This window comes from Homarus americanus, unplaced genomic scaffold, assembly GCF_018991925.1.
Source record: "Homarus americanus isolate GMGI-L3 unplaced genomic scaffold, GMGI_Hamer_2.0 scaffold6317, whole genome shotgun sequence".
Lineage (NCBI taxonomy): Eukaryota > Metazoa > Arthropoda > Malacostraca > Decapoda > Nephropidae > Homarus > Homarus americanus.
Genome location: NW_024730668.1, coordinates 11908673 through 11934447, shown reverse-complemented (window position 1 = coordinate 11934447; position 25775 = coordinate 11908673). Strand labels below are relative to the sequence as shown.

General features: G+C 38.8%; 1 protein-coding gene across 1 annotated transcript in view; it reads right to left on the bottom strand.

Moving 5' to 3' along the window:
- The window catches only part of LOC121867236 (macrophage mannose receptor 1-like), a 255702-nt gene that overhangs the window by 105584 nt on the left and 124343 nt on the right, over nt 1-25775 (bottom strand). The window contains exons 9-11 of the mRNA XM_042367088.1: nt 10727-10947; nt 9129-9258; nt 904-1074 (exon numbers count right to left, since the gene is read on the bottom strand). Of these exons, the coding sequence (XP_042223022.1) occupies nt 904-1074; nt 9129-9258; nt 10727-10947 (522 nt within the window). The remainder of the gene's footprint in view (nt 1-903; nt 1075-9128; nt 9259-10726; nt 10948-25775) is intronic.

Here is a 25775-nt window from a genome sequence, read left to right as displayed (position 1 = left end):
ACCGTAGCAAGACAAACAAATGATAGTGACTGGAGTGTACAACTCATCAGGTAAACCTGATCGACACTGTCGGTCAGACTTCCCGTGTCGGACGGCATGTCGACAAGTGTTTACTAGGCTCTACCACCCTCTGAGTGAAAAATTATTTCCTTATATTCGTTCTGCATGATAACTTGGCGAGTTTGTAGTTATGTCCCGAGTTCACGTATTCCATCCTTTTCAGGATTTTGAATGTGAAGAGGTATGAATGGGGTGAGTGATATTATAGTTGAATAGCGGTTGATATAGTATATAACAAAATGAAAAGGCTATTGCATGCCAGAAAATTGGATTCATTGCCTATTGTTTTCACAATACGTCTTAGTCACTATTTTACAGTTTTATCGAAAATTTTGTATTATATAAAATACCTACTCTAGAAAACCACCACTTCACTCACTTGCCATAGCGCACTCTAAAAGGTGCAAATTCCACTGTCTTACACCTTCCACCCACTAGCAGCCAACTTAGACTAAAACTTGGGGTGCAGCTGTCCTATGAGGCAAGAGTCATGTAATTCAATTTGACGGCCAGTTGGCCTGTGTATATAGAACTGCCGTCCCTATGTAAGGGGCGAAAATGATGATCTAAAAACTAAATATAAATAATTTTCACTGTACAAATATAAGAGTTTAATTATACTCTCCACTGGTGCAAAATGAAGGATCAGGTGAATATATAAAAGACATTCCTCTTGGAGACTTGAGGAAAAATTTTACTTTTGGTTTAGAATAGGAATATGTACTTTGGTAAAAGAAATATTTTGCTGTAATACTCCGTTTGTGGATAAAACAGGAAGATATATAATCCATCTCTCACGCAACATATTTGTAACTCTCCCACACACAAACACACGCGACTCACCTGTATGGAGCCAACTTTCTATACATTCACCGGCAGGAATTTTAGTAGTCTCTGGTGGGGGTAAAGTTTGACCATACAAGCGCCTACATATACGACCATGCGTGAGACCACAATTCTCGTCATTCCAGTATCCTTGCTGATGATTGTACATCCCGATGCAGTCCTCTTGGGCTTTGGGGAGATATATCAAGTTCTTACCTAATAATATATAAGCTTTTTAAGGTTACTCTAAAACTTGTTAAGTAAAACTCACTTCCAGTATGGGATACCGTCATACCGTAAAATCGTATTTTATATCTGCTGATAAGAGGCTGTGGCAACATGCAGCGGGATAACCTTATGCAGCAGGGTGGCCACATGTAGCAGGGTGGCCACATGTAGCGGGATGGCCACATGCAGGGGGATGGCCACATGCAGGGGGATGGCCACATCCAGTGGGGTGACCACATGTAGTGAGGTGGCCAAATACAGTGGGATTGGCTACATCCAGTGGTTTTGGTCACATGCAGTGGGGTGGCCACATTCAATGGGATGGAACATAAAGTGGGGTGCTCATATGAAGTGGGGTGCCCATATGAAGTGGGGTGCCCATATGAAGTGGGGTAGCACATGCAATAGGGTAGCCACATGAAGTGGGAAGGCCATATTTAAATTGAGATTGAGTTATGACGTGCATGAAATAATTAGAATTTGATTGTGCTGAGAGAAAGAAGATCTCTCGCAAAGAATTATAACAGCCCGAGGAAACATACAAAAAGTGAAGAGAAAGAGTAAGAAAAAAAAAGAAAACGAGGGAAACAAAATTAGAAAAAAAACAATAACAGACACAAAACTGGAAAACAAAATAAGGAAATGAAATATGATTCTAGACAATTATAATGATTACAGTTAATGATGGAAATATTGTGGTTAACAGAGGATAAAACCGAACATAATCAAACATAATTAAAGGTTAACACCAATACAGTTAACATCAAACAACCACCAAATGTTAACTCCAACACAAAAAGATAACATCAACCAATGGCCAAAAGTCAGCGCCATCTCTGTTTATAATTACCTAAACAATTTCCAAAGATTTACTCCAACATAAACAGCTAACATCAAACATCAATATGTCCTCGTTGGCACTGAAACAAAAGATCACTTATAACAAGTCATCAATTGGTACACCCACCACCACCGAACTTGTCAACAATAACACCTACATACATACATATATATATATATATATATATATATATATATATATATATATATATATATATATATATATATATATATATATATATATATATATATATATATATATATATATATATATTTCATGTAAATCCACAATGAAAACGTGGATAAGATAAATCTTGATAAAATCACACGGGAAAATGGAAACAACGGAGTACCTTAGCTTTCGTCTTTATTCAAGACATCTTCAGAGGCAACTGGATTACATGGACAGAGAGAGGCTTAAATATACAGGGTGACCTAAAAACATGAGGTCAGGTCATAATGATGACATCCACTAATCCCCACACCAACACACACGTAGAGGAGCTTAAGAGAAGGGTGGTGACGTGACTAGCCAGGTCAGGTCAGAAAAAGGGACCCACAAAATAACTATCATACATCTAGATCAAAGGTTTTCAAAGCATTTTTAACCTTGGGCCACTGACAAATAAATTTATGTAACATATTATCAGTTTTGAACTGACCATCACTAAGGTTTATTGATTTTAATTCCTTAATCAAACTAGCTTCAACCAGAAGTCTTTCTGTGACACAAGATGATTTGAATACTTCTAAGCTTTTTTCCCAAGCAATGGGGTGATTATTATACCTAACATGAACGAACAAGGCACTGCTTTCAGATGCAGTTCTGATATTATACTTATGTTGTTTGATTCTGAGCTGCAGTGTTTTTCCTGTCTGACCTACATAATTACAATTACATTTGCCACATGGAATACAATAAACACTTCCATTTACATTCAAACTTGGGCTATTCCTTATTAACATATTGGTAATGGTTGAGTCATACTTGAAAACAACATTAATATTTAGAAGCTTGAGGGACCGAACTAACGGGACAAATTCATTACGATAGGGCAGAGTCAAAATATTCTTAAGTGTAGGAACTTGTCTGGTTTGAGAGGAATGAAAGGATTTTTTAGCCCTTTTAAAACAACGATCAACAAACACAGAAGGGTACCCAAGTTTATGTGCAATAGAACGAATGTGTTTCAATTCATCGTCAATAAATTCAGAGTCACAAATACGCAGACATCTTAGGAACATAACAGAAAAAACTGACATTTTGGTAGACTCAAGGTGATTCGATAAAGAGTGAATGAAACTGTCTACCTGTGTGGGCTTTCTATATACCTTAAATTTATAGTTTTGGCCATTTCTCATGATAAACATATCAAGAAATGGAAGGGATTCATTTATTTCTCTTTCAATTTTGAATGTGATACTAGGGGTCGGGGAAAATGGGAGTCAAAAAACAAGCAGGTCCTGGGAAGTAGTGAAACAGAAGTAGATAATGCTGAAAATATAGTTAGTCATAATAACAAACATCAAAGTAATAAATGTAAAACAGATAGAAACGGAAGAAATATATTGAGTGTTTATTATACTAATAGTAGAAGCCTGTGTAACAAAATGGACCAGCTCAGGGCCATTGTTAGTAAAGAGAACATAGATATAATTGCAATAACGGAAACATGGATAAATTCAAACAGCAAGCATTTTTTAGCAGAATTTCATATTCCAGGATATAACCTATTTAAATTTGACAGAGTAGGAAGGAGAGGTGGCGGTGTAGCAGTGTATATCAGGGTGTCATTAAAAAGCTGCAATAAATCAAACATTAAAACAAATAGCGACAATGAAAGTATTTGGGTAGAGATTGGTGAGGGCAGTGAATCCGTAGTCATTGGTGTTATATATAGACCACCTAATTTGAGTAGGAACGATGGTAAATTGCTATGGGAGGAAATAAAGAAGGCATCTGATAGAAACAATGTATGTATTCTAGGCGATTTCAACTTTTCAGGCATAGATTGGAAAAATCAACTTAGCGATAATGAATCTGAAGATTTTCTAGAAGTAGTACAAGATAGTTTTTTATATCAATTCATAAACTCGCCCACTAGAGGAAATAATATCCTCGATTTAGTTCTCAGTAATAATGAAAATCTAGTAAAAGATGTTGAGATTGGAGACGAACTAGGAAACAGTGATCATAAAGCCATATATTTTAACATAATATGGGATGGCAGGAAGAAGGAAAATTCGGCCTTGATCCCGGATTTTAGGAAGGCTAATTACGGTAGCTTAAGGAGAGACCTAAGGGATGACCCTATGGTCAAAAGATTAATCCCCCCCACACCTCCGGAAACTGTCAACTTAGGACGGGATAACCCCGAATTTAATTTAGCAGCTACTTATGAACAATTTATTGCGACAATCAATAATGCCCAAAATAAACACATCCCTAAAAGAAAATTTAGATCGATACGGAACCAACCAAAATGGATGAATAATAGACTCTTAGACCTTCTAGGGAAAAAGAAAGGAGTATATAGAAAAGTTAAGAAAGGCGAAAATCACTTACTTGGTTACTATCAGAACCTAACAAGACAGGTAAAAACAGAAATTAGGAAAGCAAAGAGAAATTATGAAATCAAGGTAGCAAACGAATCGAAAAATAACCCCAAAGCTTTTTATCAACTGTATAAATCAAAGGTTAGAGATACATGGAATTACATAAAACTACGACAGGAGAAATGACTGATGATGAGTTAAAGAAATGTGTGAATGCGTTAAATAGTCATTTTCGCTCCGAGTATTCCTAAGTGAAACCTAACTGGTTCCAAGTTTCATAAAATTATATAACGACAGTATAGAAAACCATGTTGATGAATATCAATATTACTAGTAACGATAATGCTTAAAGTAATTAACAAACTGAAGCCTCATAAATCGCCTGAATCCAGACGAAATTATATGCTAGAATATTAAAGAATGTAAGACGGTTAAGGTAATGCATTAGCAGTTTTATTTAATAAGTCATTAGAATCGGGCCTAGTGCCAGAAGCTTGGAAACTTGCAAATGTAGTTCCGATTTTCAAAAAAGGTGATAAATCAATTGCATCAAATTACCGTCCCATTAGTCTCATGTCAATCATAGGCAAGTTGCTAGAGTCAATTATTGCTACGAAAATCAGAAGCCACCTTGAAACATTCAACTTAATTCATTCTTCTCAGCACAGGTTCACCCAGGGACGTTCTTGTCTCACAAATTTGCTTAGCTTTTTCTCAGAAGTATATGAAGCGGTAGATAATGATAAGTCATATGATATAATATATTTAGATTTCAGTAAAGCATTCGATAGAGTCCCTCATGAGAGATTGATAAGGAAGGTAGAAGCACATGGAATAGGTGGATCATTATTAAAATGGATTAGGTCATGGTTAACTGGTAGGAAACAAAGAGTCAGCATAAATGGATTTAAGTCAGACTGGGGTGCGGTCAAAAGCAGAGTTCCCCAGGGATCTGTATTAGGCCCTCTGCTGTTTGTTATATTCATTAATGATCTTGATTTAGGTATAACTAGTAGGATTAGTAAATTTGCAGATGATACCAAAATGGGGAGAGTGATAAATTCAGACAGTGACTTTGGACACCTTCAAAGAGATCTAGATACCTTACATGAGTGGTCAGTAGACTGGCAAATGAATTTTAATACTGATAAATGCAAGGTACTACAGATAGGGAAGACGAATACAAACGTTAAGTATAAATCCAGTAACACGGAAATAGAAAAACTCAGTTTGTGAAAAGATCTAGGTGTATTTGTTAGCAACGACTTGAAACCTAGAAAACAATGTATTAGCGTTCGCAACAAGGCAAACAGGATTCTTGGGTTCATATCTAGATCTGTGAGTAACAGAACTGCTGGACGTTATCTTTGAAACTGTACCTAGCATTAGTGAGGCTACACATGGATTATGTTCAGTTCTGGTGTCCTTATTATAGAATGGACATAGATTCTTTGGAGAGAGTAAAAGAAGAATGACAAAAAATGATCCATAATATTAGGAAACCTTCCATATGAAGAAAAGACTGAAAAGCTTAGGGCTACATTCATTAGAGAGGCGTAGAGTTAGAGGAGATATGATAGAGGTGTACAAGTGGGTAAGTGGGGATTAACAAGGGTAAAATGGAAGATGTTCTGAAGCCTGGGGTAATAACGAAATAACTAGAACAAAATGTATTTTAAATTAGATAACCTGATTCAGAAAGGATATAGGCAAGCACTGGATTTGGTAACAGAGTTGTGGATATGTGAACAGGCTACCGAGTGCCATAGTAGGATCGGGGACGCTAGGGAGCTTCAAGACGAAGTTGGATAGGCACATGGAAGTGCTGGGATGGGTGTGAAAGGGATCTGCCCTGGCGGGGCCAGTCGGCCTCCTGCAGTATCCCACTTTCTTATGTTCTTATGTTCTAAAAATTCCAATGGGTCACTGTTTTTAGGCCAAAGACAAAGAACATCATCTACATATCTATACCATGGAGGAATAAAGTCCACTATATTGGGTAGTAATTTAGACTCAAAAAACTCCATATAAATACAGGCTAGAGGAGCAGAAACACAATTACCCATGCTCATGCCAAATATTTGCTTGTAGAACACATTGTCAGTTACGCATAACTCTATCAATTTCAGGAAAGTATCATGTTCAATAGTTAAATCTAGCAGTTGTAATTTATCTTTAAGAAATGAAAGTAAGTCTTTCACAGGTACTCTAGTGAACAGTGAATTTACATCAAAACTTATTAATTCGCAAGGTTCGTTGTGTTTTGAGTTTATCAATTAAATCACTGCTATTGCGTATATGTGACTAGGGTCCTCGCTTAAGCAGGACTTCAATTATTAAATATAAAAGCTTGAATGTAATTAAATGTAGTACAAAAACATGCAGTTAGAATCAAAACAATCAGTCTGTTGCTTTGAAACCTTGTGGGTCCCAACCTGACCTGGTTGCTGTCACCCTTTCTAAGCTCCTTCTTTAGGACTGACTTTTAGGTTTTTGTTCATGTTCTTAATATTTTTCTGTGTGATTTTATATATATATATATATATATATATATATATATATATATATATATATATATATATATATATATATATATATATCTCGTTTAGATCCACAATGAAAACGTGGATAAGATCAATCTTGATAACATCACACGGGAAAAGGGAAACAACGGAGCACCTTAGCTTTCGTCTTTATTCAAGACATCTTCAGAGGCAACTGGATTACATGGACAGAGAGAGGCTTAAATAAACAGGGTGACCTTATTAAACATGAGGTCAGGTCATAATAATGTCATCCACTAATCCCCACACCATACACACGTAGAGGAGCTAAAAAGAAGGGGGCGACGTGACTAGTCAGGTCAGGTCAAAAATAAGGGACCCACTAAATAACTATCCTACATCTAGATCAAAGGTTTTCAAAGCATTTTTAGCCTTGGGCCACTGACAAATAAATTTATGTAACATATATCAGATTTGAACTGACCATCACTAATGTTTATTGATTTTAATTCCCTAATCAAACTAGCTTCAACCAGAAGTCTTTCTGTGACACAAGATGAGAATACTTCTAAGCTTTTTTCCCAAGCAATGGGATGATTATTATTCCTAACATGAACGAACAAGACACTGCTTTCAGATGCTGTTCTGATATTGTACTTCTGTTGTTTGCTTCTGAGCTGCAGTGTTTTTCCTGTCTGTCCTACATAATTACAATTACATTTGCTACATGGAATACAATAAACACTTCCATTTACATTCAAACTTGGGCTAATTCTTATTAACATATTGGTAATGGTTGAGTCATACTTGAAAACAACATTAATATGTAGTAGCTTGAGGGACCGAACTAACGGGACAAATTCATTACGATAAGGCAGAGTCAAAATATTCTTAAGTGTAGGAACTTGTCTGGTTTGAGAGGAATGGAAGGATTTTTTAGCCCTTTTAAAACAACGATCAACAAACACAGAAGGGCACCCAAGTTTTTGTGCAATGGAACGAATGTGTTTCAATTCATCATCAATAAAGTCATAGTCACAAATACGCAGTCATGCTAAGAACATAGCAGAAAAAACTGACATTTTGGTAGACTCCAGGTGATTCGATAAAAAGTGTATGAAACTGTCTACCTGTGTGGGCTTTCTGTATACCTTAAATTTGTAGTTTTGGCCATTTCTCATGGTAAGCATAACAAGGAATGGAAGGGATCCATTTATTTCTCTTTCAATTTTGAATGTGATACTTGGGACAATATCATTAAGCTTGTCTAAAAATTCCAATGGGTCACTGTTTCTAGGCCAAGGAAACACTTTTTATCGAATCACCTGTATATATATATATATATATATATATATATATATATATATATATATATATATATATATATATATATATATATATATATATATATATATATATATATATATTATATATATATATATATATATATATATATATATATATATATATATATATATTAGATATATATATTGTTGATTGTTGGCAAGTTCGGTGGTGGTGGGTGAAATGTGTAGTGTGTGTAATCAGCCATTACGTGTAATGGCTTGTCAACTTGTGTAAGGTAAACATTTTAATCAAATTTAACCTAGCAAAACCAATTGTATACTATATCATGCCTAGCCTACCATAACTTAACTGAACATTAAATTAAATAAGTTAGTCGTGGTCTGGTTAGAATAGGTTAGGTCACGTTACGTTACATTACGCTAGGTAGGTTTCATTAGGATACCTAACTTAACCTAACCAAATCTGTTTTTCCTAACCTAACCAACTAATGTTAGGTTAAGTTAGGCTAGGTTAGGTTAGGTAAGGATAGGGTAGAATAGGTGTGGATAGGTTAAAATTAGATTAATTTAGTTTACATTACACTCTTTGTAAAATATATATATATATATATATATATATATATATATATATATATATATATATATATATATATATATATATATATATATATATATATATATATATATATATATATATATATATATATATATAAACATATATTTATATATATATATATATATATATATATATATATATATATATATATATATATATATATATATATATATATACTGTATATTTACTTACCAAAATCATTGTTTGGTTCTCCCTTAGCCCAGTTGTCATAGTCGAAGGCAGATCTATCAGTCCATTCATATCCAGAGTCCAACTTCGCCCGACCTCCAATCCATAATATACTATCAGAGAGACTGTTAATCTGAAGGAGTAAAATAAAATTTAGTAATTAGCATAGTGTTCAGCCACACACTTTCACTAAACAACAGACCAATAGACCAAATCTGTTTATATTGAAACATGGGATGGTAAATTGGAAAATTTTTTTACATGTATGGAAAATATTGAAAGATTAAAGGAATGGTTATTTTCTTCTACTAACCTACTGGAGTTGATACATTCAAAGAGAAAATGTCTTTTATTAAAAACGTTTTGCTTGTGGTTTCCTTTAGTCAACATAAACTGTAGTCCTTAAAGACTTCCACAATTTACAAAACTTCCTGTCTCCTTATTTAATTTCCCATATTTATGTTTCATCTTGTTTCCATACCTTGCTCGTTAGCCATACTCTTTGTTGAAGCTCACTGTTACGTACATTTCTTACAATGGAATCAGAGCAAAGTCAAGTTTTATGATAGATATTGCTACTTTTTTTTTAGTACGAGCCTTGATATTTAATGAATTTCTGATATTTATTGTTTTTGTTGGAGTTAACCTTATATGATTGATGTCAACTGCGTGTGAGTTGGATTTGATATTCTGTTAATTTGCAGCCCTAACTGTGATGCCTTAGTGATTTTAGGAAATTTTTTTGCTGTACAGCTTGTGTTTGAAGAAGAATATGCATTTGTCACCCTGTTTCAAATAAAAATATTTTTTGTACAAGTATGATTTGGGTAAAACGCACACACCTTTGCTTACAACAATATTGTTATTTCTTAAAGTAGTATTTCTTTTTCCATCAAAAACAGATTAAAGTCAACTGACTCTTTTTGAGTTATTCATCAGTACAGGAATACAACAAACTTTGTAATTCTCCAAAAGAATTATCTTAACCAAGGGGATCCATAAGCCGGCTTTCCACAAACTTGCACTAATCACTCGTAATAATCCAGTAAAACTACGCACTGCGCCATGTTAGGTGTTCTGGGTAATAAGTTCTATATACAGGAGAGAACACAAACACCTGTATAGTTTTGTAGGTTCGGTTTACTGGATAAGAGTATGTACACAGAGGTGGGTAGCACTCCTCACTAGCTAGGCTCCTGGTCAACTACTATAGACGACGTATGGCAAGTGATACATTAGCAGCTTCCATACGTCGCCAGGCACATTAATTAAGCATGTGGGATATGGTAATAACATTGCCACACGCTGCTAGCTAGGCTGAATAAATATAAATGGAGCACATACATAATATACATACATAATGCATAATCCAGCATACATAATATACATACAAACATATACACTCTTGTCCTGTAACATTAATTCATTCTGTAGTAGTAACAATTCTATAAACTTTTGTTCCTCCCCTTTTTTTATTTTTTTTTCAATTAGATCTACCCAATTTGAATTTTACTTTCAATTTGTATAAGAAAAAATAGCAACGATATTCTAAATAAAATCTATTTACTCTTTATATATGGCCGTTTATATGGTTATCATACCTTTGATTCAATCCAGTAGTTCACATCGTAGGTGTGGATGGACACCAGTTCTCCACCTATATCTCTGCAGAGCCTATGAGACTCCCACCAGCTCTGAGTATCTTCATCAGCAAGAGATACGAACTTGTAGCAGTAACCTTCATATAAGTACCAAGAAGGATCATCGTCACACATGACATCGGGGCCTCTGGTTGGCGGCGCCATTGTTGTTACCATCGTTCCTACAGGAACACATATTACATTACATTTTAAAATTCTGTGAGAACCGTGTGTAGCATATTCCTCGAACAAGAACATATTCACTTGAAACTGATAATATTTCTTATGAATTATTAGTATGATTTATGTCATCATGATCCTAGAACGAAAATTAAGTTGAGTCATAATTTTTTACAATATTAACCGGATGAAATTTCTGTCATCTGAAAGTTCTTTGGCAACTGTGAAAGAAAAAGACAGTATACTAAACATTCAGAGTAGAATGTGGCAACATGTTTAAATGTTTGTTACTGATGATGAAATGTGACATTGCCACTCTGAATTTATTCTTGGGTGGTAGCCATCTTGGATTTCAAAATGGCTACAATTTACAAAATATTTTACATAATTTCTCAGATTCTAGACAAGATGTAATGTAATGTAATTTGTGTCTAACACTTTCTTTTGTGGATAGGAGAATGTACTTATAATATATCAAATATATTCACTCCAAGGTACAGTACCAAATGTTTATCAAGGCTTTACAAATGGTGATTTTGTGACAAAAGAAACATCCCAGAAGGTTAATCAGATTTCAGACGATACAGCTCTTGCCTCTCTTGAGCTTGCGAACAAAGTAAGAAAAGTCATAGGAGGTCTAGTTGGCATAACACGAAGACATACTCCTCGAGATCGATGGTGTATCACATACAATGAACAAGATCAGGTATCACAAGATGCAATGCCAGTGTTCAATTTGATCAGTGATGATGCTGATAAGGTTAAACACAAAGATTTTGGACCAAAGAGGGTGAAAAGAAACCAAGAAGATGAGAATAAATTTGCTGAACAATTTGAACGGTTCCCTATATTTGGATGAGATGGTACGGATTTGATATCAGTTATTACCGGAGATGTTGCCAGTGATAAAGTGAAAAGTTGTTTACTACATGCTTAGGGGAGGTAGTTGGGAAGCAAGTGTTTTCAGACTTTGTTTAGGACAGGTTAATTGATAGGAAAACAAGATTTCAGGACTCAACCAAGAAGCAGAAACTGAAAACATTTAAATTAATGTACGCAGTACAAGTAAATGCAGGCAAGCAGAAAACAGTCTCTATAAAAGCAGATCGTGATTTATTCCAGAGAGAAATTGTGGCTCTTGAAGCTGGTCAATAGGTTGATGTTAATAAGCTACTTGAGCAGGAACTCTTTCCTGTGCCTCTATCATTGGCGACAATTGACGGGATGTTGCGTACACCAACAAACAGTGCAGATTTGAGCCAAATTCTTGTTCAAGACATTCGGGTCATGCGGGTCGCGTCGTGTTGAGTCAATGAAACAAAGCGTGTTGGCACTTGGGCCTTCGCTGTTGAGCAACGGCAACTGGACAGTGATTCCATAAGAGAATCAAGATCATCTTAGTGGACTGGCCGTGGGGTATACAACCACAAAATCATTGCTATATGCCAAGATTTATTAAGAAAAAATTAAACGAGTTATTTACATGGTTGTGATTTGACCGCACAAAGCAGACCAGAGAGTGTTATACTGTGCCATTAGCTAAGACAGTCCACAGTGATAACAGTGACCGCGGTGGAGGCTGAAATTAAATTGAAGCGAAAAACAAAAATAGGACAAGCAACAGGCACTAGTGGCTGGAAGTAGCCAAGACACATTATAGTCGGCTGAAAATATGGTTTGACCCCAAAAAATTCCTACAAAAGGTTTCTCAACTGTTTATTGTAGTATCAGGTGTGCTTAATAACATATCAAAAGTCTACCACAGTTTGACCACGAGAAAGGTCTAATTTTCAAGATGGCGTCGAAGTTAGCCACCAGATCCTAAAATGCCCGTTACTCCTTCATTATTCATCCTAGACAAGTAATTTTGGTGCCTAACCCCATACTTTGGGGATCTAGGAATCCAGTTAGCATATTTAAAATAATAGTGAAGTGATTACAGAATTACATTAATCCAAGATGGCGGACAAATATGGCCACCAAACTATGAAAATGCCAATGACTCCATCATTATTCATCCTAGACAGGTAATTCTGGTGCCTGACCCCTTGTTTTGGGCATCTAGGAAACCAATAAGCATATTTAACATAGTGTAGTGCTTACTGGTAAAAAGTTATAACAAATTCCATAATATATATTTCTGAAAAATGCCTTTGATCTGAACCAGGTTTACAAATAGTCATAGTCACACTCTTCCTCCTGTAAAGGTTGATTATGTGGATTCTCACAGTCTTCAATTTGACATGGTCCACAAGCGGGTGTGCACGGTAGTCCGTATCCTCTGCAACTACAACGTGTTCGGCAGGCAGTTGTGCAATTACAGTGGACCATCTGCAGGAGGCTTTCTGGCACAGGAGTTTTCTTGGTCATAACTGGCACAAACTGATTGTCCTCCAGTTTCCATCCCCAATCCACTGCATTCATGTCACTCTCCTTTCCAGTCCACACCATGACCTGGTAATACACTCTAAAGCTATGATATTTAGTCGAGGACTTGGTAGGAGGGAGACGTTCTGGGGTAACAAATGACTTGGCGGAGACATTTTCTTGATCAAAAGGTTGTAGCGCAAAGAGGCAAGTGAATCGGTACTCTTGCCACCAAACAGAACTGCCATCGCCTTGCTCCCAAGGCCCTCTATGACACTGTTTGCTTGATTAGGGACCAAAAACGCATTCGCACAGGTCTGAATGGTCAATTCACCATTCACAAGTTTCTGGAACGCTGACTTTTTGCCAACACTGAAAATGCGGGAAGTTGTGTCACATCCTGTGAAAGCGTGGATAAACAGCAACTGAGAACACATGTCACTACCCAGGACTTGTTTCATCTCACTGATATTGTACACCTTAGGAACTGTGGACTTGTCCGAACGAAAATAGAGGCCCCTATTGTTTGCTTCAGCATAGTAGAGGAGAAGAATGAGCAGGTCTGTATCCTCCCCTATCAAGGTCGTGAGCTGATGTTGTGACGCCTTGATTGCAGCCTTGACAATGTCCATGTCTGCATCCCCTAATGCATTGATAACAGTGCAGCCCTTCTTCTGTAGCTCCTCAGTTACAAGATCAATAAGTCCTTGTTTGTTGCAAGATCTGGAAAGGAAATCATCCTTTCTTCCAACAAACTCAGTTTTTGCATTGAAGCTGATGATCGGGCGGGTTTTGCCCACGTCGCTGATGCGTATTGTCTTTGATGGAACGACCTTCATTATAGCCATCAAAAACTACGGTTGCTTTTCCACAATGGCGTATGGTAAAGTCAGCATACATCCGTGCAATGGCACCATAACTGTCACCCTTTTTCCATGGCAAGCGATGAACCTGGGAACCATCGTCAAGGACATAATGTTCAGTTAGTGGGATAGAATCCATGACAGCTTCTTTTGATTTCTTGCTTGAATACTCAGCAACTGCATGTGCTAGTTGGGGCTTGTCAGCTTTATGAATGATTTCCTTGGCTTCAAACAGGGCTGTAGGGAATGGGCTGAGCTCATAGCTCATTACATCTTCCAGTGAAAGGTCTCGGATTTTTGACAGAACCAGAAATCTTTGGAACAGCAGAGCAAGATCAATGGTTCGGCCTTGGGCAAATTTGATGGTGGATTCATGTGCGGGGGTTTTTGCCCGGTCTTTCCGTTTGAATGAGATCCCCAAAACAGATTTTCCAACCATTTTTTCAATAATCTCATTCCCAAGAGTCTCATACTCATGCACATTCACATCCTCTTTGGCGACTAAACCAGTAATGATGTTTCTCAGAGATGGGTCTGGAGAAAATGGCATGCATGTGAACAGTTTTTCCTTGATCTTTTCCAGGTCAGAGTGATCTCGTTTCATCCTTGCTTTTGTTGATTATCGGTGTTGCTCGCTGGTCGTGTAGGTGAGGTCATTGAATTCCTGCATGGCATTGTTGTACTCAGATGTGATGGGTATGGACATGGTCCACAATGCGCGCATTTCTTCAGTCATTCCACTTCCATGAGTCAAGCCTCCACTACTCTTTAAGGACCGCATCAGTGTCTGCTCGATCATAAGGTCAGAGCTAAGGCCTGCCCAGCACTGGTTGCTGCGGCGGATCACATGGAAACCCCTAGAAAATTTGTCATATACATCAGGATGTCTAGCCTCGAGTTGGCACATTTCTTGGACATACAAATATGCAGAATTCAGATAGTTGTAGTGCCCAGCGGCGGCAAATATTGGCAGGCAATCTGATACTGCGCGCAAGTGCATCATCCAAGATCCTGTGCGATCCGCTCTGATCACCATTCGAGCAGTCCGCAGCATTCTCTGATAGTTTATCCACAGCTGACTGGTTTTTGACCTTGTACTAAGTTCTGCCTTCTTTGTGTTAATCATATCTTTGATCTGGATCAACATATCTGATGCTACAGCGCTCTCCAAAGTCGTTTCTTTCGCCACCAAGAATGAGTATGTTTCTTCCACCTGGTCTACCATTGACTCGAACTGTGGGTTATCCTTCAGCAGATCCGACACAACCAGGTGACTGAGACTGTGGTAGACTTTTGATATGTTATTAACCACACCTGATACTACAATAAACAGTTGAGAAACCTTTTGTAGGAATTTTTTAGGGTAAGGTGGGTTTTTTTTCATAAATGCAGCCGCCTATTACTGGCGCCACAAAGAAAGTTTTTGTGTGTGTGTGTTTTCTAAAGGACTGTGATTGTGCATATGATCGACCACTCATAGGGAGATACAGTTTACATAGTGATAGTATATAAAGATATCAACTCGCTGAGGAGAACTGGAAAAGAGAACAAGAGTAAATAATAGAAAAAAAAACAAGCCTTAACTGTCTCGGACGGCAACACTGGATGAACGAGTGTGCCATCGACATCAAGACTTGTAGGACAGCTAAGTGATTTTTTTTTTAATATTATTATCCCGCCACAAGGGAATGATCACTCACACATATTAGTTCACGAAGATTAGAAGGTAGTAGATATGATTGTAAAGGAAGCCATCGGGCAAGGGGTAAATGCCTAATGAACAAAAGGTCCCCAATGAAGGGAAAGTGGCTTATGTGAGTCCTAACTTCAAGAAGGGCAATCGTCACTCCACAAACGACTATAGACCGGTGAGCCTGACCAGCATAATATGTAAAGTACTTGAGAGTATTATCAGAGATGCCGCGATGGAACATCTACTACGAAACAACTTTGTAAAGGATTGTCAACACGGTTTTATGCCGGGGCGCTTCTGCTTAAAGCAATTGCTCAAGGTATTGGATATTTGGACCCATATTCTGGAAAGGGGTGGTAATATCGACAATATATACCTAGATTTTGCCAAGACTTTCGACAGTGTACCTCACGAAAAGCTGAAAATCAAACTGGAAGGGTACGGAATTCGAGGAAATGTCCTAGCGTGGATAGAATACTTTCTACATGACCGCAAGGAGTGTGTGGTGATTAATGGCACGAAATCATCATCCGTACCTGTCACAAGCGGGATACCACAGGGCAGTGTATTGGGCCCGCTGTTGTTTGCTTGTTTCATAAATGACATGCCTGATGTTGTAGACTCCTCCATATAAATGTTTGCCGATGACGCCAAGTTATTTCGGGAAATCAAGAACCAAGCGGACTGTGAAGAGCTGCAGAAGAATCTCTGTGAGCTCCAAGAATGGTCGAAGAAATGACTGCTGAGATTCAATGTCACAAAGTTTAAGAGGATGCTGCACTTGGGGAGTACCAACGGTAAGTCGGCGTATCATATGTCCCAACGGGATGAAGAAACTGCACTATTTGAGACTGAATGTGAGAAGGACCTAGGTGTGTATGTTGACAATGAGCTGAAGTTCTCGGGCCATTGCGAGAAGAAGGTAAATCAGGCAAATAAATTATTAGGTCTTATAAGAAGGTCGTTCAGATATCTAGACGGTCCGTCCCTCGTAACGATCTTCAAGAGTGAAGTGCTTCTCCATATGATGATCTGAAGTAATGTCACCCTGTCTGGTCCCCGAAATATGCTAGGGACTGTCAATTGGTTGAAAATGTTCAAAGGAGGGCCACCAGACTGGTGCCTGCACTTCGGCACCTCAACTACCCTGAGAGATTGGAGCGTCTGAACTTGCCTAGCTAATACTACAGACGGGCAAGGGGCGACCTAATTGAGGTGTATAAGCATCTCAAGGGGCACTACTCAGTCGAGTGTCCTTACTTGGAGCTGGCGGACGCTCGCCCCACAAGGGGTCACAGTTCAAGATTGAAGAAGCCGCAGGTCCAGAAAACTGTGAGGGCAAACTTTTTCGGAGTGAGTTGTGAACTCTTGGAACAATATACCAGAAAGTGTTGTGACGGCACCGAGTGTGGGCTCTTTCCAGACCAGACTTGCCCAACACTGGAGCAGATTCAGGTACATTCAGGAGCCGGTGAATGCCCAGTACTTGCCAACAGTGCGTAACAGAGACGTGACCAAACGCTAAACCGGCTAACGAGCCGATCAATTGGTGAAGAGGGTACAAGAAAAAGAAAAGTAACAGAGATGTGACCGATCGCCCAAGCGGCTAACGAACCGATCAGTGGTGAAGAGGATAAAAGTAAAAGTAAGCGGTGTTTAAACCACTGCATCCTTCTTCTCCTCCAAAAATTCACTTCCATCCTGCCTTTATCCTTCCCCTGAACCTTCTTCCCCCCCTGTCACTAGCCTTTATTCATCCATTCACAGGGACGAACGTGCATGAGTTATATACAAGGGGAGGGTAGCGGAGGCAAGTGCACCAGTACAGAACCAGGGGACAGCGGGATATCCCCTACCTTCTCTACCTCCCACCCAGGAAGAGGTGAGCGCCATGTAAACGATGTCATCTCTGACCACACCCCACAAACCACAAGGGATACAGTAAACGAGGCAGCTGCAGAGAATGAAGGGGGGGGGGGGCGAAGTCAAGACCAGAGACATTCTCGAGGACAATTTCTGGCTTGAAAGTCATGTACACATACTGTATACTGACACATTTCTTGACAAGACAGCGGAGTTTGAAATACTACTGAAGGTACATCAACTTGATGTAGTATGTGCAGTGTACTGACCACGGTCGTACATGTTAGTTAATGTATAATCACTAATCATAAAATACATATTACGCTCAATAGCCCTTAAAACATGTAGGTAGAACTTCCTTATTGAGTTCCCATTTAAGACGTTAGTTTTCTCACCGCTTCAGTATGCCTGAGGCCTCCGTTTTCTCTAGTGTACTTACAGAGACGCTAATATCTCTTGATATCTCGTATGATGTTTCAAGATTTGAAAGTCTAACTGAATGCACATATTTTACATTAAGTTAGATATGTCTACTTACAGATGAAACATTTAAGATCCATTGTGAGTGATTTTGAAAGCTTCAACAGTATTTATGTTTCGTAAAATTTTCTATACGTATTTCTTGTGTTAGAGTTTGCAATAAAAGCGTATTCGTGTTCCCTGCTCTGGAAGACGAACCCAGTTAACAGTTGTCACTGAAGTGAGCTCATTTTGATTCCCAATCATCAGAGAATCTGAGGTTTGTATTGAAATTATTGCCAGTCTTATATTTTAGATAGGAAATTATCTTCGGAAAGAAAACTGTCGACTTCTTATCGCCTAAGAGAGGACGTTATCAGCTTGTGTGTTTGACATAAATTTCATCATTGCCTTGCAAGCTGAAACACTGATTTGATTGTAAGCAATAGACTTAACAATTTGATCTGATCCATGACACTGATTTTCAAAGCCAATTGTACAGCAACTTATTTAAATGAATACGTATGTAAATGCGTGAAGTAGCACCTTAGGTGTGCCTGAGTTGCCGAACACCTAGTATATAACTGATTGTACGGTAGGGTTGCCATATCTGAACATTAAGAAAAGAGGACGCTCCAGAAGACATCCTGCCCCCCCCCCCCACCCCACCCCGGCACACACTTTGGCGCTATGTAACCCTGAAGCAGCCGTGACAATTAATTTTGCATATTTGCATAGCATTAATATATATATATATATATATATATATATATATATATATACCAGTATCGGTGTACAGTACTGTATTTTATTGTGTTTTTAATGTAGGCTAATATACAACATTCATGGTAAAGAAATCTTAAGAATAATAAATAAAATTACCTTTGCTTAAGGCTGAATATCTTCATTCCCTTAGCTGCAGTCTTCTTCCCCCACTGTGTGTGTGACTTGATGTCCCCATGCACATCAAGATTATGGTTGAAAATTGCTAAAATGCCTTAAATGCAGGACAAGAAAAACAAATGCTACAGTGTAAAAAAAGCCATAAGAAAAATATGGTATACTTTCAACATTTCATTTGTGGCTGTAATAGCACTAAATACAAAATCAAATTTAATAATACGCGTGGCTGAAGAACAAGGAAAAGCAGTACATGGCACTACATGCTAGCCCAAAAATCACTAGCAGCTAAGTTGACAACACCGTACAGGCGTACACGTGACTTATCAGCTGACGAAAACTGAACGAGATCTCTACGGTTTCCACCTCCCTTCTCTCACAGCCTCTCTCTCTCTCTCTCTCGTCATTACAGTTTCATGTTGTTTTTTCCGTGGAGAAAATGATGGTAGCTGAAATTCCGGAGTTTTAAAGAATTTTAAAAATTACTTCCAGAAGAAGATTTCGAGACTTAAATGGAGGACATGTCCGGAAAAATACGGACGTATGGCAACCCTATTGTACGGGAGAGTCCACTTCTGAACTTTACCTTGTACTATTCTGGTCTTGCACCCTCAGAGTGAATGCTGTCTTCTCTCCGTATCACCAACCAACCCAGAGTCACTTTGGAAGAATTCGGCCCCATAACAAGTGTTGGAACTGCTACAAATACAACCATCTATCGATAAATTGTCCCCAAAAGGATAAGAAATTCTGTTCTGAATGCACAGCAGAGGGCCACACATTCAAAGAATGCAGTAACAAAGATAACCCCAAATGCCTGAACTGCAATGGGGACCACAGAACACTGGCAGCACTTTGTCCCACAAGGAAAGAGATAATTAAGAAAATGAGAGAAAAGCAAAAGGTAGTAGATAATGACGAAAATTACGATGTTATTTACTTAGACTTTAGCAAAGCATTTGACAGAGTACCGCATCAGAGGCTTCTGAGAAAAGTTAAGGCTCATGGTATCGAGGGGAAAGTTTTAAATTGGATAAAATCATGGCTCACCGATAGAACGCAGAGGGTCAGCGTAGATGGTGTTAAATCTGAGTGGGGCCGTGTAACCGGTGGGGTTTCCCCAAGGGTCAGTACTAGGCCCACTCTTGTTCATAATCTACATAAACGATCTAGATACTGGGATCAGCAGTGACATAAGCAAGTTTGCGGATGACACCAAATAGGGCGGCAAATTAATTCAGGGCAGGATGCAAATGCATTACAGGAGGATCTAAATAAACTGCAGGGGTGGTCTGAAAAATGGCAAATGAAATTCAACACCAGCAGGTGCAGCGTACTTAATATTGGAAGAACAAATACTTATAATGTATACAGCCTTAACAACATCAACCTAGAGAAGTCGACGTGTGAAAGAGACCTATGGGTACTTGTAAGCCCGGACCTACGGCCTAGAAAACAGTGCGTTAATGTTCGAAATAAGGCAAACAGAGTATTGGGTTTTATATCTAGAAGTGTAAGTAACAAGAGTGCAGAGGTCTTATTGCAACTATATCTTGCGCTAGTCAGGCCGCACCTCGATTATGCGGTTCAGTTCTGGTGCCCCTATTATAGAATGGATATAAATTCACTAGAGTCGGTGCAGCGAAGAATGACAAAAATGATTCCGGGACTTAGAAACCTTCCATATCAGGATAGGTTAAGGAAACTTAACTTGCATTCCCTAGAAAGACGAAGAGTGCGGGGAGATATGATAGAAGTATTTAAGTGGGTGAAAGGAATCAATAAAGGGGATATAGATAAAGTTCTTATAATATCCGAGCAGGATAGGACTCGGAGCAACGGATTCAAGTTGGATAAGTTTAGGTTTAGGAGGGAGATAGGAAGAAACTGGTTCACAAATAGGGTGGTGGACGAGTGGAACAAGCTTAGCAACTTTGTAGTAAGTGCGGGAACTCTGGAAAGTTTCAAAAGGAGGCTAGATAGATTCATGGATGATAAAGACTGGTAGTAACTCTCGACAGGAGCTGCCATGCACAGGCCAACCGGCCTATTGCAGACTCCTTATTTTCTTATGTTCTTATGTTTTAAGTAAGAAGATAGAAATGGACCCTAACAAAATATATGCAGCAATTGCAAAACTACAAGACACCACCAGCAAAGTCCTGGAGAAAGCTAAAGAAAACACCCCATACAAGCTACATACCTTAATTTAGCGAAGGGCTACCATTCACAATACTAACAACTATTATTCATGCATGATGCACACATCAACAACATCGCAAAGCCAGGATCCTTCGGAAAAACGACCAGGAAAATCTTTGCTGCCAATAATCTCCCGGAGATGAAATTCCCAGACGATGTCCCTTTTAACAGAAGTATTTAAGATTATTACCGAGAATAGCTTGGGAATAACTAAGACTCAGGAGCAAATAACCAACTTGTCATAGAAGAAAACGTGATGGAATTAGACCCATTCAGCCAACCAATCACACCACACCACAAATTATCAGATACCACAACTCAGCAGATAGAAAAACCACAAACCGCCAAGGCTGACCCAACCAAAGTAAAAACAAGAAGAGACACCCTCATTGGCCATCGTGCCCCCACACCTTCACCAACAGAAGCGCAGGCAGCAGACGTAGGCGAAGAGATCGGCATCAAGGAAAGCACAGTCAAATTCACTTACGAAGATACCAAGTTAGAAGAAGCCTACATAAAAACGTTAATAGGAGCAGGACTAATAAACACCAAATATAACAAAATTGAAAGGGTAGACTTAACTAAATTCAAGAAAATCAGAACGGGACTAAAGGAAGAAAGACATAGACACTCGCCAGTAGAAACACGAGCCAGCAAACAACCTGCAACAAGTTCTCGGGATCCAGAAGTTTACAAAACAAATCATTAAATATAATCTAACACAATGTTCTTGCCTAGACCCTGGCGAGGAAAACAGAACTCATAAACATATACAGCATAATAGACCCAAACATCATTCTTATCAACGCACAAGGACGAAAAGACAACGAAAAAAATTAATAATTATCACGTATACCAAAGAAACATCAACGAAGAACTACATGCCGGGAGAGCAATAGCAATTAAACGAACGATTCAACACAAAGTAATTGACAACTTCCAAAGTAACTTCCTGGCAGTAGAAACAAACACCACCAAAGGACCAACAACAATAGGAACATTATACCTACCATTCAGAAGACCAATATTCCCGACAGGAGACCTCCCAAAACTAATCAGACGAAATAGCTCGGCAAACTTCCTAGGCGATTTGAACGCTCGACACACAACCCTTGGACATCACAACAGAAACCCTGCTGGAGTAATACTGCACAACCTTATCGAGCAAGGCAGCATTACACACCTAGGCTCAGACTTCCAAACATTCAAAACACCGGGAAACTCGGGGAATCCCGACAAAATTCTGACAAACAGACACCACCATTTTCACACACACATAAAACTTGGACCCGCCAGCACCAGTGACCACATACCCATAATAGCAACTTTTTCTACATCTCCAATACAAATTCCCACGACGCCAAGATATTCATTTAGTAGAGCTAACTAGGAAAGTTTCAAAACAGCCTTCAACACCGATGAAGCAATAAAACTCTACAACAAAAACACCAACGAGATCGATATTGCCTTAGAAAACTGGTATACAAAAATCACAACAGCCATGAAAAACAATATCCCAAAAACAACATATCTCACACTACCATATGTACAACTAACACACGAAGAAAAAATCATCCAAACCAGATTCACCAACCTACATGAATTTATAAAAACACACGGCTGGAGCCCACATATCACTGTATTGTATAGATAACTCAAAGACGAATTACTAGAAAGATGCAAAATAAAACACAATGAGAAATGGAACCAACTAATAACAAACACCCAAGCAGACTACAAGAATCCAAAAGCCTTCTGGACTAAAGTAAAAAAATCTCATGGGAACCAACTCAGAGGAAAGCAGCTACCTTATGAACAACAAAAGCCAAAAGATAACAGAACCAATATTCAGGACATTTTGGAGCAGCATCTACCAAATCACGGATGAGGAAAACCGAAATTTTTGCAGAGAAACAGAACATATGGTGAAAACACACTTGTACCAATACACAGACAAATGGCAACAATCCAAGACAATCCACCTCAACACGCTAGACAATAACAATCCACTAATTGCTCCAATAACCACACACAACAACACAAAAACAATTGCCAACTTCAAGAATAAATCGCCCGGAACAAGTCAAATAAACAAAACCGTACTGCAAAACTTACCACCACCAATGTTCAAACAGTTTACAGATATCTTCAATGCGTCAATAGCAGGCGGATTATTCTCATTCAAATTTAAATTGCAAAAATAAAACTGCTTCGAAAACAAGGAAAGAACCCAACACAGGCAGAAACACCTGGCAAAATCCTGGAAAAAATAATAAACCATAGACTAAGACACCACCCAGGCACCAACACTGCAATAGCCTTAACATACGAATCCATCGCAAATGCAGCCAGAAACAAAAACCAATGCAACATAATACTGAGAGATGTCAGCAAAGCCTTCGACAAATTATGGCATTGAAGGACTCAAATATAAGATCATCCAACTTAACATGCCATCCAACATCACGGCTCGCCTCTGCAACTTCCTTGACAAACAGACAATCCAAACTCACCATCTACTGTACAACTACATAGGACAAAACTTCACCCTTTATAGTGGAGTACCCCAAGGCAGCAACATATCACCAACACTATTCACCATATATACAGCGGACATGCCCAAACCAAGAAACTCACATGCAGACGACGTAACCCAAATCATACAATACCCAGGGAAATCCAAACAAATGATGGCAATCAGAACAGGCAGAGAAATAGAAGCCATAAACAATCATGAAAGGGAATGGAAAATTAAAACAAACACGCAAACACTGAAGATAGTTCATATAGCTAAAACCATACCCTACGCAGAAAATGGGAAAATCCTTGGCATACTGCCACATATCAAAGAAAGATTTGTAAAAGCGAAGACCCAACTACCTAAACTCAGAAGATTTCTTAAATTATAAACCAATGCACAACTACACTTTTACAAAGCACTCGTCAGACCACACCTGGAATATCCCCCAATTCCACTCAACACTAACAAAAACCAATAAACTCAAAATACAAGCAGTCTAAAACGTAGCCCTAAGAAGAGCAGCAAAACTCAGACCACCATATACAAAACTTCCAGCGAGCTACACACAGAACATAACCTAACCACAATCAATATCAGAACACATAATCAAGCATTAGCAATATGGGAAAAGCTACAAGAACTAGAAGACCCCATATTCCATCAATTAATGCAAGAAGACATTACCAGAACACACAGCTGGTGGCCAAAGATCATAACATACGACGACACAAAACCAGAACCAATATATATGTAATATTCAGAAACTTCAGTGTGATTTCAAACGCCGCGCCATTGGCGATACTGAGTTTTCAAGGTCGTCTGAGGGAAGAGAGCGCTCCTGCACGTAGTGAGAGCTTTTGGAACTGGGCCTATACGATATTGAATGTAGTTTGCCGAATTAATAATGATGCGATTCATGAAGTCAAGGGACTATTAGTAAATTTGAAATTATTATAGATCGTTTATCAGTCTGAATAATGTTACGGGTGTCCCATGAAAGTTATTAGTTAGGCGGAAAATATGTCACGTATGCCTAAGCTAACGCCTTGGGGAGACGCTAGGCTGGCTGGTCCTCAGTCACGCGAAAGCGATCCGACCAACAGGACGTCCCTGCCCTTCAGTCCACAGAAATAGTCACGTGGTCTAATCACCTGTGTTGCGCTATTGCAGTATAACAAGTAAATCTCATTCCATCTCAGATAGGGGTTAGATAGGGCAGTTATAAAGTTATGAAGAGCTAACAGTGAGTTAATTTCAGGGTTTCCGTCAGAACCCACTTGACTGCGAGAGATTGACTGCCGTTGATGATTGAGGATTGGCGATTGTCGCCGTTGGAACGATCAGTGTAGGCTTGTCACTGGTTAGCTGGGTAGCAAAGGATCTCTTGAGTGAACGAGTGAACGAGTTACGGGTGTCCCAAGAAAGTTATTAGTTAGGCGGAAAATATGTCACGTAGGCCTAAGCTAATGCCTTGGGGAGACGCTAGGCTTGCTGGTCCTCAGTCACACGAAAGCAATCGGACCAACAGGACGTCCCTGCGCTTCAGTCCACAGAAATAGTCACGTGGTCTAGTCACCTGTGTTGCACTATTGCAGTATAACAAGTAAATCTCATTCCATCTCAGATAGGGGTTAGATAGGGCAGTTATAAAGTTATGAAGAGCTAACAGTGAGTTAATTTCAGGGTTTCCGTCAGAACCCACTTGACTGCGAGAGATTGACTGCCGTTGATGATTGAGGATTGGCGATTGTCGCCGTTGGAACGATCAGTGTAGGCTTGTCACTGGTTAGCGGGATAGCAAAGGATCTCTTGAGTGAACGAGTGCTCCCCACAACTAAAACGACACGGGACCAGCATCAGCATTGGGTGCTCAGTTCTTACCACGTGGGTACACAACACCACTTGCCCTCGGTCAGCTAGAAGTATTACCTACTGGCCATGGTCACCTGTGGGCGTTCTCTC